General features: G+C 33.6%; 1 protein-coding gene across 1 annotated transcript; it reads right to left on the bottom strand.

Annotated features, from left to right (window-relative positions):
* Window positions 1–4,185: 4,185 nt before the first annotated feature.
* On the bottom strand, window positions 4,186–5,375 carry LOC139870996 (uncharacterized). Its single transcript, XM_071858755.1, has 2 exons — window positions 5,137–5,375; window positions 4,186–5,002 (listed from the first exon to the last, which is right to left on the bottom strand). The coding sequence occupies exons 1-2, from the start codon at window positions 5,373–5,375 to the stop codon at window positions 4,186–4,188; spliced, it is 1,056 nt and encodes a 351-aa protein (XP_071714856.1).
* Between the last annotated feature and the right edge of the window lie 14,842 nt (window positions 5,376–20,217).

The following is a 20,217-nucleotide window of genomic DNA, read 5'->3' as shown; positions in this document are numbered from 1 at the left end:
TATTTCTCACATTGGAAAGACAATAATTCCAAATGAAGGCGGCTCTCATAAGCTCCAACTCGAGAAGGTGTATCTTGTCCCTGACCTAAAGAAGAATTTACTGTCAGTACCACAATTGACAGCAGAAGGGAATTATGTGCTCTTTGGACCAGAAGATGTGTCCGTATTCAAGAGAGTGAAGGTGGTTGGCAATCCAATTATGCAAGGAAGAAGAATAGAGTCGGTCTATGTACTATCTGCTGAAACAGCATATGTGGATAAGACTCGAAAAAATGAGACGGCTGATCTTTGGCATGAACGTCTTGGGCATGTGGGCTACAACAAGTTAAAGGAGATGATGGTGAAACACATAGTAAATGGCCTTCCTCAAATTGATATCCGAACAGATACAATATGTGCTGGATGTCAATTTGGCAAAGCTCACCAATTGCCATTCAAGGAGTCAGAGCATCAGTCCAAGACACCACTAGAGCTCATACACTCAGATGTCTTCGGTCCAGTGAAACAAACATCACTTAGAGGTATGAAATATATGGTGACATTCATTGATGACTTCTCAAGATATGTGTGGGTTTACTTCATGAAGGAGAAGTCGGAGACTTTTCTGAAGTTTAAAGAGTTCAAGAACAAGGTAGAAAGTGAGCTCAATACTAAGATCCGGTGCTTACACACAGATAATGGAGGAGAATATTTATCGACTGAGTTCAATATCTATCTTGAGAAGCACAAGATTAGAAGACAATTAACTTGTCCCAATACTCCACAGCAGAATGGAGTGGCGGAACGCAAGAATCGTCACCTTGCCGAAACTTGTCGAAGTATGCTTCATGGTAAGAATGTACCAGGCAGATTTTGGGCCGAATGTATGAGGACGGCATCGTACGTGATTAACAGACTCCCACAAACAAAGTTGAGATATATTTCACCATATGAAAGATTATGGAAGATCAAACCAACCGTTAACCATCTCAAAGGTTTTGGATGTGTATGCTACGTCATCGTGCCAGATCATCTACGAAGCAAATTTGAGAAGAAGGCAATTCGGTGCATTTTTGTCGGTTATGATGAATCAAGAAAAGGATGGAGATGTTGTGATCCAAATACCGGAAAGTGTCATACTTCAAGAAATGTGGTATTTGATGAAGCTTCTTCATGGTGGTCACCTCAAAAGATAGAGCTTCCAGAATCTCATGGATTAGAAGAAGTTCCAAAAGAGAAAGAAGAACATAAAGAGCATATATCGGATCCAATTAAAGAAGGAGATGGATCGTACTCTAAGGAAACAAGTCCATGGAAAACTGGGGTACATCAATCTACATCCGAAGAGGTTCGTCCAAGCCAAATGGATGCCGAGGAGCATGTGCAAGAATTACGGAGATCAACAAGGCCGAGGCAACCTAATCCGAGGTATGCCAATGCTGCTCATGTGGATGAATCAATACCTATTGAGCCTTCCACTTATGAAGAAGCAGCACAAAGTCAAGAATGGCAGAAAGCGATGGAAGAAGAAATTAATGCACTAAAAGAAAACCAGACATGGAGTTTAGTTCCAAAGCCAAAAGATGTAAAACCAATATCTTGTAAATGGGTTTACAAGGTGAAGACTCGATCAGATGGCTCCATTGAAAGGTATAAAGCTCGACTTGTTGCTAGAGGTTTTTCTCAACAATATGGGCTGGATTATGAAGAAACATTTAGTCCAGTGGCGAAGATCACAACAATTCGAGCTCTACTAGCTTTAGCCGCTAGCAAATCTTGGAAGCTGTGGTAGATGGATGTCAAGAACGCTTTCTTACATGGAGAACTTGACAAAGAAATTTATATGGAGCAACCAAGAGGCTTTGAGAACAAGTCCCATCCCGACCATGTCTGCAAATTAAAGAAAGCACTATACGGCTTGAAACAGGCTCCAAGAGCTTGGTACGGAAAAATTGGTGAGTTCTTAGTACAAAGTGGTTTCACAGTTGCTCCTTCAGATTCTAGTTTATTTGTGAAACAAGATCGAGGAAAACTAGCCATAGTGCTAGTATATGTGGATGACTTAATCATCACGGGAGATCACTATGAGGAGATCCAAGGGACAAGAGAGAATCTTTCTATCAGATTTCATATGAAGGAGCTTGGAGAACTCAAACATTTTCTTGGACTCGAAATAGAGCAGAAAAGAGAAGGATTATTTCTGGGACAACAGAAATATGCGCGAGATCTTTTACAAAAGTACGGAATGCTTAATTGCAAACCTATCTCAACTCCGATGGATCCGAATACAAAACTACGAGCAGATGAAGGAAAATGTCTTCAAGATGTTACCATGTATCGAAAGATGGTCGGAAGTCTTATTTATCTCACAATAAGCCGGCCAGATATATCTTATGCAGTTGGAGTGGTTAGTCGATACATGAGCAATCCGAAGAAGCCTCACCTTGATGTTGTACGATGCATCTTAAGGTATGTTAAAGGCACTATTAACTTTGGTATTTTATACAAGAAAACAAAAGAATGTCACGTGACTGGATATTGTGACGCCGATTACGCTGGAGACTATGATACACGACGGTCAACAACTGGATACATGTTTAGTCTTGGATCGGGAGTAATATCATGGTGCAGCAAGAGACAACCAACAGTATCCTTGTCAAGCACTGAAGCAGAATATCGATCGGCAGCATCAGCAACACAAGAAATTATGTGGTTGAGGCAACTAATGGAAGATCTTCATCAATCAACAGATTATCAAGTAAAGCTTTTCTGCGATAACCTATCAGCTATTCGTCTAGCAGAAAATCCAGTCTTTCATGCGAGAACAAAACATATAGAAGTGCACTATCACTATGTTCGCGAGAAGGTCCTTGAAGGAGAGATCAAGATGATGCCAACAAAGACAGATGAACAGGTTGCAGATATATTCACCAAGAGCCTAAGTAAACCGAAGTTTACAAAATTCAGAGAAGCACTTGGAATGGTCTGCAAGACATCGTTGGAAGAAAATTTGCATTGAGGGGGAGTGTTAAAATACAATGCAAATTTAGAATAATATGGAATTAGTATATGTATATGGGTAAAATATCTAGATATTAATATGTATATGAAAAATATCTAGATATTAAAATGTAAAGAAAAATCTAGATATTTATGTGTGTAAGAAATATCTAGATATTTATATGTATAAAAATATCTAGATATTTATATATATCCATGGAAATATCTAGTTTCTAGAAACTTCCATGGAGTAGTATAAATAAGGGTGAGGATTTCATTTGTAGAGTGTGAAGTAAGTTGTGAGAGTTGTGAGTAAGAGTGAAATAAGAAGTGAGTTGTGAAGAAGAGAAGAAGAGTGTGAGTTAGCGAAAGTAGAGAAGAGAAAGCTTGTAAATAATATTATAATTGTAATTTAATATAAGTGTTTTTGTTAAGTTTCCCGATCAAGCCTTAGTTTGTGTTTAAGTTCTTAGTGCACTTTTGTTGTTCTTATTATATGGTCGGCTCTGCCGCCTAAGTAATACATGGTCGGTTATACCGCCTAAAAATATATGGTCGACACTGTCGCCTAAGTACATTGTGCACTAAGGATTTATAAAATTAAAGGCTAAACAACGCCAAAGTGTTGGTGTAGTGAGTCTTGTATAGTCTAGATCCTCTATAGTGGGTGTGTTGGGCTCGTCGAAGCTTCCAACAACAACTTCAATATGTATTTTTGCAGTAGCATATGTTTGATACAATACATGTGATACCATCTACATTTTTATGCTGACACAATACATTTGATTATGCTCCTTTCCGGATAATCATGTGATTATTATTTACATGTCATGTATTGATCCTCATTAAGTGCAGCAGCATAATGTTTTTTTTTTTTAGGCAAAGAAAGTATGTATTATATATATCAACACGAAATAATTATAATAATGTCACACTTACAAAAACGGAACTACATCTAGGAAAACAAAACGACAAATATATAACCGAGATAGTAAGACTCCACAAGTGTGCAGAAAAATGCCGTAGTCCGTTCATTATCATTAAGGTCGAGATTGAACTTGAGAAGAATTAACTAAACAAGCTGGAGTGGGGACAGAGCACAGTGTTGGCAATTCAATGACAACGCACCCTGATCCACCCCAAATTCTCTCGACCAAAACGACTACTCGAGGAGTGGGGCAAAAAACCTGCGTGGAGAACAATTAATTAACCTATCCCGGATCTCCTAGACGATAAAGCTAGTGAATCATAAACTCGTGGATTTGCAAGCCAGACATCCCATTCAATATTGGTACCTTTGATCCTATTAGAGAACCATTCGAAGCATTTAAGTTGGATGTCTTTGAAGACCATTGCGCATGTCGATTTTATCTTAGTGAAAGTGAAAGCGTTCCTACTTTTCCAAATCATGTATCCCGTAACCCATTCCGTAGCTTGCCACAACTGTTTTCCCAAGTCGGAGGTGAAGTTATATCCATTTCCAAGAAAAGATTCATTTATACCCAAGTTTGTAAAAGGGCCGAGCTTCCACCAATCATAGACTCGATTCCAAATGTCAGAAGCGAACGTGCATAAGATGATGGAGTGCTCTACTGATTCCAAACCATTGTCACAAACCGGACAACGTACCGTACCCAAGTCCATACCTCTCTTGTCAAGTTCAACTCTTATAGGTAACCTTTTGTGTTGAGTACGCCAAATAAACAACTCAACTTTGAGGGGGACCAGTTTGTTGCGGAGCGACTTTATGCTCACGGGTGCGATGTCAGGGCTGTTTCGGACCAGAATATCCGTAAGCTTGTGAACCAAAAACGAGTCATCCTTACTCCAAGACCATGACCCTTCTTCTCTACCTGAGCTACACAGGACAATACTAGATAAAAGATTAGTAAGTGTGGTGATGTCCCCGGCCAATCTCCCCGAGATATCGCGGGACCAACACCACGTGGCATGAAAGTTCCCGCCCTCCCATCTCGCCCGGTCAAGAATTGTGGCAAATTTATTTGTGTCAAGTCTATAAAGCCTATTAAATTTATCATTAAGAACCATTTCCTTAAGCCATAATTCATCCCAAAAACGTGTACTAGACCCATCTACGACTCTTTTTTTAAAAGAATTAGCGAAAGCGGAGTTTGCATTAAAAATATTTTTACCCACCTTAAGGATACCCGCCCAAGTGGAGGAAGATCGTGAGGAAGGGGGAGAAAAAGAATTGCTAAGGCCCCCGTCCTCACTGTAAATATTTTTAATAATAGACACCCAAAGTGAGTCATTCTCATGTTTAAATCGCCACCACCAATTTGCAAGTAAGGCACGATTTTAAACGCAAGAGGGGCAATATCTAACCAACCAAATTTACGAGGCTTAAGACAAGTATCCCATTTAACCCATGCCATTTTTGAGACCTTGGAAGATCCGCCTCAAAAAAACCAACGTCTCAAACCCTCAAGTTTATCAATAACACAAGACGGGGATATGTAAAGCGAAAAGAAATAAAGAGGTAGACTAGATAATACCGATTTAATTAATGTAAGTCTACCACCATACGAGAGGGATCTAGCTTTCCAATCTGCCAGCCTCTTACCAAACTTGTCAAATACCGGATCCCATGACTTCGAGAGTTTCATCGACGATCTAAGTGGAAGCCCAAGGTAGGTAATAGGGAGTGTACCTGCTGCGCACCCAAGCCAGGCCGCCATATTTTCCGTTTCTACTTTTGAGACCCCAAGTCCATAAACACAGCTCTTATGAAAATTGATTTTTAGTCCCGATGTCAATTCAAAGCATTTAAGAATTTTAGTAATATTTTGCACATTACGCTTATCCCATTCACCAAAGAATATAGTGTCGTTCGCGTATTGCAAATGCGTGACCCGTAAGTCCCCCCACCCAATTGGGATCCCAGAAAAGCGGCTATGAAGTGCAGCATGTTTAATTAGATGGTTCAAACCTTTGGCTACCATGATAAAAAGATAAGGGGAGAGGGGATCCCCTTGCCTCACTCCTTTCTGAAGAGAAAATTCTCTAGTTGGGGAACTGTTGACCAAAATCGAAATAGAAGTGGATGAAAGACATGCGAAGATCCATTGTCTCCATCGAAGACCGAATCCCATTAACTCCATGATTTCCATTAGAAAGTCCCAACTAATGCTATCAAAAGCCTTCTCAAAGTCAACTTTCAAAAGGAAGCCTTTTCTTTTGGTTACTTTGATATCATGAAGGACTTCATTCGCAATTAACACGCCATCAAGAATATATCAATTCTTAATATATGCACTTTGTTCGAAACCGATAACCGAAGAAATAACCCTTTGTAGCCTTTTGGTCAAAACTTTAGATAGAATTTTATAAAGGCCCCCGATTAAACTGATAGGACGATAATCCCCAAATCCATGTGGGTCATTCTTTTTCGGGAGTAATGCAACAAAAGAGGAATTACAACCTTTAGAGATCTCACCAACCTCCCAAAAATGAGTGAATACCGCGAGAAGGTCTTCTTTGACAACGTCGTAATATTTTGAAAAAAAATTCATGTTGAAACCGTCGGGTCCCGGGGCCTTTTCACCCCCACATTCTAATATAGAAACGAGGATTTCAGAGAGTGTAAAAGGAGATTCAAGGTTCGTCGCATCCTCATTATTAAGTCGTTTGCTCAGGGGGCCACGAATTATGAAGGAACGAGAATTATGTTCACTAAAACGATTTTTGAAGTATGTGAATGCCGCCATTTTGATGTCCTCCGGGTTCTCGATCCATAAGCCATTTAAATTTATACCCCTTATGTTGTTTTTGTTTTGCCTCCTTTTAATATAAGAATGAAAAAATTTGCTATTTTCATCCCCTTCCGTAACCCATTTAATCCTTGCCTTTTGTTTCAATATATCGACTTTCCCCTTATCTTTTTGAAGCCACTTTTTCGAATCTAACCAAGATGCAATTTCAACTTCCGAAAGGTCACGAGTACCGATGATGTTTTCCCACTCAGAGATTTCTTTATGAAGTGAGTCAATTTCGGCATTTAGACTATTATATTTAGGATTACATTTTTCCTTCAACACCCCTTTTACGTTCTTAAGTTTATCACGAAATACACAATCGGCCCTTGGATTACAAATGGTAACTTTCCATGCATCTTTTATCAAATCATCACATTTATCATCTTCGAACCAGTTGTTGAAAATCCTAATAGGTTTCGGCCCGAAGTCGTTATTCATATCCTTCAAAACGATGGAGCAATGGTCTGAGTAATCCCTATTGAGAGTACATGCAGAAATTCCATCCCATGATGCATAACACGCTTCCGAGAGTAAGAACCTGTCAAGTTTACTATATTTCAAACCGTTGTCACTAATCCTAATAAACTTCATTCCCCCCAATGGAATTTCAATGAGATTTGCCTTGTCAATGAAATCGTTGAACATCTTTGCTCTACTTTCGATAGATTCGCAATTTTTCCTTTCCGCTCTTCGCCTTACTTCATTAAAATCGCCACAGATAACCCAATCATCAATATCCACCTGCATAATATTTTCAAGACTATCCCAAAATTTATGTTTCAATTGATCATTATGTGGCCCATAAACGTTTAATATAATGGAGTCCACCATTTTGCTCACCCATCGACCACATATACCCAAGAAAAATTCTCTTTCAACCGCCCCGGACACACAAAATCTAGCAGGGTTGCAAATTAAAATTGATCTGCCCAATAACCCCACCGATGGTTTAAAGATATATTCAAAAATTTTATTACCCCATAACAACTCAATCATAAAATCAGTAACACGTTTTCTTTTGGATTCTTGAATTGCAAAAATATCCGGATTATGAAAACGAATTAATTTTTTAATCCAATTAAATTTTTCTTTTTCAAGTTTCCCGAGCCCACGTACGTTTAACGATATTATCTTAATTTTAAACACATAAATAAAGAGAAAATGAAAGAAGGGTAAAGTTACTTCCCTGACGAATCCCCGATCCACTCAAGCCCAATATCATGGCCAAAATCTTTTAAGCCCAAGCTACAATTCGATAGCGATTGTTTGTTACTAGAAGCAGGATTGTTTGGATCTCTGATCCTTGAAATCTTACATTCCTTCTCAGAATTAATTGAACCGGTCCTATTGGAACCCCCATTACAGTCCTTTGCTAGATTTTGATCAACAGGACCCATGACAGAAACATTCGGCTCAGCCTGGGCTGGAACACAATTAATATCAGTTGGAGTGTTGGAGTCGACATCTTTATTATTCATGGTGTCAATGATCTCGTTGTCACTTTTTTATCTCGTTGCGCTGGGAGCCACTTATGTAATTCGTGCGTATATCATGGGGTCAGTTGAAAACCCGGAGGGCAGTCAACATCCACATGTCCCACAGCATTACCATGAATGTTATTGTTATCACCTGTAGGATTAGGGATAGAAGTGTCCTTTTTTCAATGTACGACACATATGGTGAGTCGGGTGTGAACTTAGGATTGGGAGGAGGCCCGTCTTGAAGTACAGGCCCGTGAGAATTGTTGGGCTGGATAGTTGCGATGTTATCACCACCTTTTAGAACATTATCAAATATTATTTGTTCCAACACAAAATTATCATTGACTGTAACATTTCTCAAACTTGTAGCATCACTGCAAGCCCTCTGGGTAAGCCCTTCAGCAGACATTTAGGCTAATCCAATATCATTCATTTTTTGGTCCACCTCATTTAAATGTTCATTAATAGAATGATTATCGATATTGTTAACAGAGGATGTACCATTCACCTGTTCTTTATTAGGACCAACAAATGAGCTTTCAGCCACCCAACATTTTGAATTGTTGTCACCTGGTTCAACCTCATTAGACTTTAAATTCGGGTTATGACTAAAGAAGTCATCAGAGAAGTTTGATTTTGATTCATCATCAAAATTTGCATATTCTACATTACTCGGTAACTCAGACTCCGATATTCCATCACTTCCATCAATTTCCACGTGATCTGGGTTATCATTAACTTCGAAAATCCCATTGGTTTCTTCCATTACATAAGCAAAAAGGATGGAACTATCGGATGTGACACGCACAATGTCATGTACCAAGTGTGCATCTCTTAACTTAACTAATACATTTGCTACAGCGAGATTTTGGTTACCTTTTAAAGAGCAATTTGAGAAGTCAATAGGTTCGCCCCACCATTTTACAATGGCAGTAAATGTGTTTTCGTTCCAAAACTGGACAGGAATACCCGTGATGTTTAGCCATGTAATTCGACCTTGGTATGAGTGGTTTTCATCCCATTTACAAATGTTGGTCATCCATTTGTGAATACAATGGTGTTTCGCATTAAGAATAGATGAAGCTTGCTCCTCAAACTCAAAGATGAACATAACTTCCATCCCACCAAGATACTTTATCTGAACATTATCCAGATTCTCCATTTCGCACAAAAATAAGATATGTTCAAGATATTCAAGTTTAATGATGGTACTGAAAATAGCTTTATTCAGGATTTCAGTGCTATTATGTTTATCCACAACAGAGATTTCTCTAAATTTACCATTGCAGTCCCAACGATTGAACCACCCGATGCTAGTTAATTCTTTCATGATATCACTAGTGTATCCGTCCATATTCCTAACCACCTTGTTAAACGGACGCCCATCAGTGAACCCCTTATTCGGAATGGTATGATGATTAGGTAAAGACGATGAAACGGGTTTTTTAGAAGGGGTTGTATAGGTTTATCATTCGAGTCAGAAGCTTTTCTATCAAGGGCCTTATAAGCCTTTAGCCACCCATTACCAATATTTATGGAGTTTAGTCGTTTAAGCAAGAAATTAAGGTCGGTAATGTCAACGAATTTAACAAAAGCAAATTTATTACCGTTTCTTAATCTTTTCGTGAAGGGTATGAAGATGACGTGTACATTCCCATACCTGCTAATGAAGCAACGGAGATTAATCTTGCTCCATGAATCTGGGAATCCGAAAACCATAACTGATGTGATAGGCGCTGATACCGGGACAGGTTTTGGGGAGAAAGGTTCGTGAACACGAGAGCTAGATTGTTGGTTCGGTGGAATGTTGTTAGGAAAAGTGGCTGCACTTTTAGGGTTTGTAGGTTTGGTTGCTTGTTTAGGGTTTGTGGTATTAGGGTTTGTAGCATTCTCTGTACGGTTAGGGTTAGGGTTAGCCGATGAAGATGGCACCCATTTATGTTTGTATACCGAATGATGTGTGTTTGGATCACCAAAACGGTGGATCAGGTTTCTTGCAAATGAGTGATTAGTAGTGAGTTTTTTGTTGGCTTTTCGCCTTCTTTCAACCATTTTCCACACCACTTTCATTTGCGAAAGTAAATCCTTTGTTTACCTCCTTAACAACATTTACTGGATTTTCGATTGACAATCTTTTGTTCCATTTGGCAGTTTTAACAAAATATCTAGGCCCGAGTCGATACGTGGTATCGGTCAAAAAGTCACGTTTTTACCCCTGATATTAAGTCCTAAATCAATAAAGTTCCAAACTTTATTGCCAATATAATCGATTTGTCGGTTAATTTTGTAGATTAAGTAATTACAAAGGCGATGCAAAAAGAATCAAGTAAAACGAAGCTAAGACGAAGATTCTAGAGCGAAAATGGTGAAAGACAAGTTACGACCCCGAAAACCAAGTTACGATCCTCGGAACGAGCAAGTCGATCCAAGCAAAATAGTAAATCAGCACCAAAAATGGCTTACCAGGCCGGCTTGCCATTAGGGGCCGACTTTCCAGACACTGGGCACCAAAAACGGCCACGAGGACCAGCGTACCCAACACCGGGAACCAACGCCGGGCATAGGCGCCGGCTTGCCAGAAATGTCTTGCCAGGGGTTTTCAAGCCATTTTCCAGAGATACCCCCTATGCAACCCACTTGCCGCACCTACTTACCAGGGGTTTTCAGCCCATTTATTTACATCTTTGCCATCAAGCTTTCGTATAAATAGGTGGTACATCCCACAATTTCAACACACCTTCTTCACCCCTCTCTCTAAAACATCTCTCTATTGTCGCTCTCTAGTGATCATTAGGAGATTAGTTCTCTCTCTACTTTCTCTCTAGATACTAGAGAGAGAAAATTACAGAGATTAGCAAAATAATTATCTCTCTATTGTCGCTCTCTAATGATCAATAGAAAATTCATGTATGTAGTTAGTATTAGTAGAAGCTATCAAGCATTGTAACTCTATGGATATTATGAAGAAATACAAGTGTTATTCTGACGGCATTATTCGGTAATATCTATCCTTTCTTTTATAAATTTATTATAATATTCTTGTTTGATGTTTTTGATTTATTATTATTAGAAATGCTTGTTGCCATGATGTGTGAGTAATTACTTGATTGTTTGCCATGATTTAATAATGTTAGTTAGAGATGATTATCGTTTTATACTCGCTTTCTGTCTATGATATTAAACCTCGTTATTATTGTCCTTCCACCAATAAACGTGATTAAAACCTTTTATAAAGTCGACAATTATATGGTAATTAATTATCTGTGTTTATACATTGGTCAATGTTTGAACCCATTGGAAATACTATAAAGTACATGGGGAATTACTATAGGACCAGATCAAGACATTGGTCAAGAGTATAAGACTGGAGAAAATACTGTTGCGACAGTAGAGTACAGTGTTGATGTACTTTAAGACCACTTGAGCATGATCAAGGTTAGAAGCTATGGAGCCGCTATAAGTGTACTACATGGTGGATAACTAAGGGATTTATTTGGTAGATTTAAGTAAGGGATGGTTTAAATCATAAATGGGAATTTAACGCACTACAATACAAACTAAGCTTATAAAAACTTTAAGGATGACTGAGAACTATCAGAGGTTCTAATTTGTCTACAAACCCTTAGATTTTACCAAACCATTGAGAGAAAGGAATTTGAAACACAATCATAACCACTCACTTGTGTGATACACTAAGGTGTTAAGAAAGTTTGGATATTATATATATATATATATATATATATATATATATATATATATATATACATATATATATACATATACATATAGATATATATATATATATGTATATATATATATATATACATATATACATATATATATATACATATATACATATAGATATATATATATATATACATATATGTGTGTGTATATATATATATATATATATATATATATATATATATATATATATATGTATGTATATATATATATGTATATATATATATGTATATATCTATATATATGTGTATATATATATATGGTTATGCTACTTTATTCGTGCGCCCAAGGTATGCACTGCATCTAAGATGGGCCGCTTATATCCTTAAACCGTATAAGCGTCAGGAGTTGAGCATAGTCCATCCGATCAGAATCACAATAGCCTAGTTCTTCGTGACATGCTAATCGGGGAATCAATTAGTAGGGAATCTAGTGTTTACACCAAGGTATATCTATCCAATGAGTGTCTTGCAATCATCCCGATACTACATTATCTTAAATCATGGTAAACCGTGTCTTCTATGTCCTTAGCCGTTGCATGCTAGCTAGCTTATTTTAATTATATTGCTTTAATATTTAAAATACATTTATAAATCAAATCAACCCAACTATAACCTTTATACAATTTCATATTCCTGATAAAAGTGGAGTCTAGAATAAACCGGGTGGACTTAGTTGTTAGATTTTCCGAACAGTCGTCAATTTATTGGGACCAAAAGGATCATGTCTCTCCGCAAAAGGTGTACTTGGCCTCTAGTCTTGGATACTAAATTGTCTACAAACCCAATCTTATTTACTAAATTATCTGAATAAGCTCCTTTTCAAATTCGGCCGCTCAAGGAACAATCCTAGATCATATTTGCCATTGCTAACCCATTGGAAGGAATAATAGATTTAGGCCCATCAAAATATAAATTTAAAACTCTTTTGATAAGTTCGTACCTACACCTTGCGACCTTAAGTTGTGATGTGGTCCAGCGGTTGGTGGCCTGCCTCCTTTAAGGGAGGTCAAGAGATTGACCCCCGTTGACGACATATTACCCATGGCACCTTTCCCATATCGTTTTGGGGGGGGGGGGGGTGGGAAAGGGGAGGGGGTTTTACTTGGCCGTGCCCTTGGATCGGTTTCAAGGTTTCCTCCCGGGCAGCGATGGGGGCGGGGTTATTATCGCTGCATCGGCATAGTCGAAACGGGAGATGATCGCAATGGGTGGTTTAGTCCCCCTCGGTGTGACGACCCGGAAATTTCCAACCAAATTTAAACTTTAATCTTAAATGGTTTCGACACGATAAACGAAGTCTGTAATGTTGAGTCTTAAAAATTTTGAACTATTTCATATATGCAACTACCCTTCGACTGTTCCCGACGATTCACGAACAATTTCGTATACAAAAATGTAAATAGATATATATATATATATATATATATATATATATATATATATATATATATATATATATATATATATATATATATATATATATATATATATATATATATGTGTGTGTGTGTATAAGAGTATATATAATATTTTTGAATAAATAAAAATACACATTAACTGTAAAATAATAAACAAAATAATTAAGTAATATTAAAATGAATATGTATAAATATATATATGATATTAATCTATATATGTATATATGATTCTTATTAATGATTATTATTATTATATGGTAATATATAAAAATATATAAAAAAATTCTGATATAATAAATAGTCATATTACCTAATCTATAATAATGTAATTTCAGTATATTAAAGTTGTTATATTGTTATTACTTTAATATCAATACTTGTATTATTATTATTGCTATATTAAAAATATAGATATGAAATTTGACATATATAAATTGATATAATATTATAATACTGCTAATAATAATATTATTGTTATACATTTTATAGTAATTACTTTTATTATTATTAGTAATAATATTATTAATAGTACAACTATACTTGTATTATTATTAATTATAATATTAAGAGTATTATTAATATAATTATATTTATTAAAAGTTAATTATAATCTATAAATAAAAATATGTAATTACAAGAAAAATATAAATAAGAAAATAAAAACAAATGTATGAAGTTATATATAAATACGTATACATAATACTGTTATACATATATATATATACATATATATATATATATACATACATCTATACAGATATATACGTATATGTGTATATACTGATAAATAAATATATACTCCCTATAACAAATACAGAAAATCCATATTCAGTTTCATATCATTGTCAAACTGTTGTGAATTGATTTTATCTCCTTAGAATTGTACCAATCATGAATTCAAACACCAGGAAGGATCCAAATTCTATTAGCTATCATATTCTTCTTTTAATTTTTTTTTATATTTCTGTACGAGTTCAATAATAGCTGTCGACTAAGATTTTTGATATATAACAAATGAATTAATCAATGTATTATGACAATACATTCATAACCCAACGACAAAACACTCAGTACAATTTACCTCACTACGATTTGAGAATTTAAACAGCAATATGCGAAGAACACCAGTATTACCCTGTTCTTACTTCATTTTTTAAACAGACAATTTTCTAATCAATTTTAAATTGTGTTAATGCAATCTTGTTAGGAAATGCCTACTTAATCTATCTGTAAAATCCCAAGTCTCAATTTTATTTGTCGAATTTGAATTTCTGAGTCAAACATGATATTTCAAAAGTTAAACAATTGGTTCATCTTAAAATTCGAATTCTGTTTGTTGTTGCTGGATCAATTAAGGATTCACAAAGTTTTTGGTAATGATTTGGAGCATATTTCATCTTGTAAGTATTATCTAATACGTCCTAAAATTTAAATTTGAATTTCAAGTCCATCGTGTTCATACTATGATTAACCTCAACTTCAATTTGAATGAATTTTAAAAATCTATTAAAGCAGTTATGTTAGGATTCATATGGTCGAACTTTCTGTAAAGTTTCAAGTCTCAATTCGATATATGGAATTTGAATTGGGGAGTCAAAGTTTCAAATGGAAATAGTCAACACTTGTTCTTCAAACAAATTCGAATTTTCTGTCAAGCTTTAAGTTTAATTGACGGCTTTAATGTAATCCAGTGATGATTTAAAAAGTAATTCGTGAAGGTGTCAAGGTCTAAAAACATTTCAAAATCAAAATCATAAATTTTGTGTTCTTAAAATTTTCGAACAGCAACATGTGTTTTCTTTTCTTTATTTTTCTTTTAAACCTGTATTTATTATAGGTCGTCTGTAAATTGTTAGAAGGTTTTAAATCAAGAATTGCATCGTTAATTGGATCTGTTCTTTGGTTGATTGAGTTGAGAGAATAAAGAAGATGGGGATAATAAATAATATGAGTTATATAATTTAGTTTTGGGTATTAATCAGAAAATGAGCAGCAGCTCAATGGTTAAGCGTTTGATTGTGTGAGCGGAAGGTCTCGAGTAGGAGCCCGGGCGTGGGTTGTTATCTTTTTGGAATCAATTCGTTTAAGGTAGTTTTTGTTATTTATTATTATTAATATTATTATTATTATCATTATTATTATTATTGCTATAATTATTATTATCATTACTAATATTGTTATTATTATTATTGTTATTATTTATTATTTATTAATGTAATTATTACTAATTATTATTAGAATTATAATCATTATTATTATTATTACCATAATTATAAGTAATATGAAAATTATTATTATTATTATTAACCTTATTAATGTATTTATTATTATAAATTTTGTAATTTAAGTATTAGATATCATTTATTTTTATTATTATTATTATTATATTTATTAACGACAAATATATGTATTATCATTATTATTATGTAGACATAAATACTATGATTAATGTTATTATCATTTTTGGTTAACAAGTAATATCATTAAGTATTATTAATGTTATTATTAGTATTATTAATATTAAAATAAGTATTATTATGATTAAGATTATTATTATTATGATTATCATTTAACGAACCATTACTAAAATGATTATTAGTAATAAAAAGGTTATTTTTATAGTTATTAATAATATCAATATTATTACTGATATCATTAATATTAGAAGTATCATTATTTTAATCTATAATCTTATTAAAAACTAGTATTATCATTATTATTAACATCATAAGTATTATTAAAAATTATCATCTTATATAAATTTACACTATTTTCATTATTATTAAATCTAATAGTATTACTACCCATATCCTAATATTTTATTAAATTAACTAACAAATGATATTCATATAACAATATACCTAATACACATAAGCAAACTACATGTATAAAATGAATATATAATGAAATATATAAATTATTGATATAAAAACTTATATTACTAATAATAATATATATATTTGTTCGATTACAAATATATGTTTTAATATATATACGAATAATATAGGTTCGTGAATTAAAGGCCAATCCTGCATTGTTCAATGTCGTCATATGTATTTTTACTACAAAATACAGTATTGTGAGTTCATTTGATTCCCTTTTACTCTTTACATTTTTGGGACTGAGTATACATGCGCTGTTTTTATAACTGCTTTATTAAATGCTTTTGAAATATATTTTTGAACTGTGAATACATGAAATACTTTTATAACTGTTTTACGAAATAGACACAAGTAATCGAAACTACATTCTATGGTTGAATTATCGAAATCGAATATGCCATATTTATCATGTCCGAAGTTTTCCCGGAATGATGGCAAATTTATCATGTCCGAAGTTTTTCCGGAATGATGGCGAATTTATCATGTCCGAAGTTTTCCCGGAATGATGGCGAATTTATCATGTCCGAAGTTGTCCCGGAATGATGGCAAATTTATCATGTCCGAAGTTGTCCCGGAATGATGAGGATATTCTATATGCAACTTATTAAGGTCGATTGCCAGGTGCTCAGTCCATATGAATGAATTTTATGCATGATGTTTATGGAAATGGGAATATTAAATCTTGTGGTCTATTAAAATGATGAATTTTATTGTTTATGATAAACCTATGAACTCACCAACCTTTTGGTTGACACTTGAAAGCATGTTTATTCTTAGGTATTAAAGAAATCATCCGCTGTGCATTAGCTCATTTTAAGGATATTATTTGGAGTCATTCATGGCATATTTCAAAAGACGTTACATTCGAGTCGTTGAGTTCATCAAGATTATTATTAAGTCAATTATAGTTGGACGTATTATGAAATGGTATGCATACTGTCAACTTTTGATGTAAAGAAAGTTTGTCTTTCAAAAACGAATGCAATGTTTGTAAAATGTATCATATAGAGGTCAAATACCTCGCGATGTAATCAACTATTGTGAATCGTTTATATTGTATATGAACGGGTCCTTTCAGTTGGCATGAGAGTTGGTTTAACGCCGTTGGTGCAGGTTAGTCGTAAAGGAGGTTCTCACAGTGTGACCTGTGGCAAAGCATTGGCTCTTACTCCTTGCGATCCCTTACAAGGGTTGGCAGTAGCCGAGAGGCAGGCTCTAAAATCAGTATCTGAGGTAAACTCAGTGGTCGCCGGATAGTTAAGGCACTGGGTGGGACGGTGGTTGTCCCCACTGTATCTACAGTTGGTATCAGAGCGGTGGTCTTAGCGAACCAGGTCTTGCATTAGTGTGTCTAACTGATAGATATTAAGATGCATTAATGAGTCTGGACTTCGACCGTGTCTGCATGTCAAAAGTTTTGCTTATCATTTCTAGTCGGAAATTATCTGCTTATCATTCTTAGGAAATTATCTGCTTATCATCCTTAAAGTTTAGACACATCTTACTGCATTGATTGCATGAATAGTGTATAGAAAAGATTCATATCTTAGCGTATCTGCTAATTCATATCTTAGCGTATCTGTTACTGTAAACTTTGCCTGACATATTCCGTAAATTCCTTCGCAATCTATGAAATATTTTGTTCTATATATATAGATATTCTATGTAATTAGAATACCATTGAAAGGACCCGTTCATATACATTATAAACGATTCACAATAGTTGATTTCATTGCGAGGTACTTGACCTCTAAATGATACATTTTACAAACATTGCATTCGTTTTATAAAAGAGATACTTTCATCACATCGAAAGTTGACGGCATGCATACCAGTTCTTAACATATCCAACTATAAATGATTTAATAATATTCTTGATGAACTCAACGACTCGAATGCAACCTCTTTTGAAATATGTCATGATTGACTCCAAGTAATATTTCTAAAATGAGCAAATGCACAGCGAAAGATTTCTTTCATACCTGAGAATAAACATGCTTTCAAGTGTCAACTAAAAGGTTGGTGAGTTCATTAGTTTATCATAAACATTCATTTCCATCATTTTAATAGACCACGAGATTTCAAATATTTAATTGTACACGTAACCCGAGTACAAAATAACACGCGTAACCCGCGAATTAAAAATCATTCATATGGTGAACGCTTGATAACCGACTTAACTTTAATGCATAGAATATCCCCAAATAGAACCTTTCGTCTGTATAATAATAATAATCTCGAAGTACTAAAGCATCCGTACCCCGGATGGGACTTGTCGAGGTCCATAGATCTATCTTTAGGATTCGCGTCGATTAGGGGTCGTACCCGTTTCCTAATCATTAGGTTACCAAGCTAAAAAGGGGTGATATTCAATATTCATAATCCAGCCATAGAATGTAGTTTTTGATCACTTGTGTCTATTTCGTAAAACATTAATAAAATCGGCGCATGTATTCTCAGTCCCAAAAATATATATAAAAAGAGAGTAATGAAACTCACAATACTGTATTTTGTTGTAAAAATACATATGACGAAACTGAACAATGCAGGGTTGGCCTCAGATTCACGAACCTATATTCAATTTTGTATATATATTAAAACATATACTTGTAATTGAACAAATATATATTTATTATTATTAGTGATATAATTTTTATGTTATTAATTTATATATTTTACTATAATAAAATATAACTTTCGTTATATTATGTATCAAATATTTTGTATGCATATAGTTCATTTGTTTTGTTAAAATAGTAATTATATTAATACTAAAATAATATTAGTAATGATAATAATATTAATGATTTTATTAATAATAATATTAATGATAGTTTTAATAATAAATCTTATAATAATGACAATAACAATAGTTTTTAATAAAAATGGAAAGTTTAATAATAATTATAATGAAAATAATAAATTTTGATATTAATACTTAATACTTAATATTACTAAATAAGGTATTATTATTAATAATTATATTAATGATAATAATAATGATATTTATAATAATAACTGTAAAATATTAATTTTTCGGTTGATGATACTTATGATAATGATTTTAGTAATTATATATTAGTAATATCCATTATAATATAAATAATCATACTTATAATGATAATAATAATAATAATGATTATAATACTTATGATGATAATTGTAATACTAATAATAATTATAATACTATTAATAATACCAATAATAATGTTATCAATTATAAAATGATACAATTATTAATTTTTAATGAAACTAATAATAAATTTCATTATTTTTATAGAAATACTAATGATGATGATAATAATCATAATCCTAATAATGATAATAATACTTTATTAATAATATTAATAATAATGATAATAATATTAATGATACTTGTTAATACTAATGATAACAATAATTGTAATACTTATGAATATAAATATGATAATAATGCTAATGATAACCACAACAACAACAATAATAATAATAATAATAATAACAGTTATATTAACAATAGTAATAATAATAATTATAATTATAATAATAATAATAATAATAATAATAATAATAATAATAATAATAATAATAATAATAATAATAATAATAATAATAACAATAATGCAGATACTACCTCAAAAGAAGTTGATTTTTAAAAAAATGGCAACAGCCTGCCTTGAACCCGCGACCTCCAGTACAAACACCAACCCTCCAAACCACTCGACCATTTTTGTTTTTCTGATTTTATACACGACCCATAAATATATATATATATATATATATATATATATATATATATATATATATATATATATATATATATATATATATATATATATATATAAAAGATGTTTCTGTTCACCCTTTTTCCTCTTCTTCCCAACATATAACTCGACTGAAACTAATACATTCATAACCACTAACTAATCTAATACCTTAGGTTCTTTCATTGAAAC

The sequence above is a fragment of the Rutidosis leptorrhynchoides genome, chromosome 10, assembly GCF_046630445.1.
Source record: "Rutidosis leptorrhynchoides isolate AG116_Rl617_1_P2 chromosome 10, CSIRO_AGI_Rlap_v1, whole genome shotgun sequence".
Lineage (NCBI taxonomy): Eukaryota > Viridiplantae > Streptophyta > Magnoliopsida > Asterales > Asteraceae > Rutidosis > Rutidosis leptorrhynchoides.
Note: the sequence above shows the minus strand (reverse complement) of the source record. Positions and strands in the feature narration are given on the sequence as shown.

Bases quoted from the DNA above. Each gene is read 5' to 3' on its own strand.
- LOC139870996 (XM_071858755.1), bottom strand. From the start codon at position 5,375: ATGGCATGGGTTAAATGGGATACTTGTCTTAAGCCTCGTAAATTTGGT. The intron at 5,003-5,136 runs GTGGGTAAAAAT...TAAATTTAATAG, and splicing joins CTTGGGCGGGTATCCTTAAG to GCTTTATAGACTTGACACAA.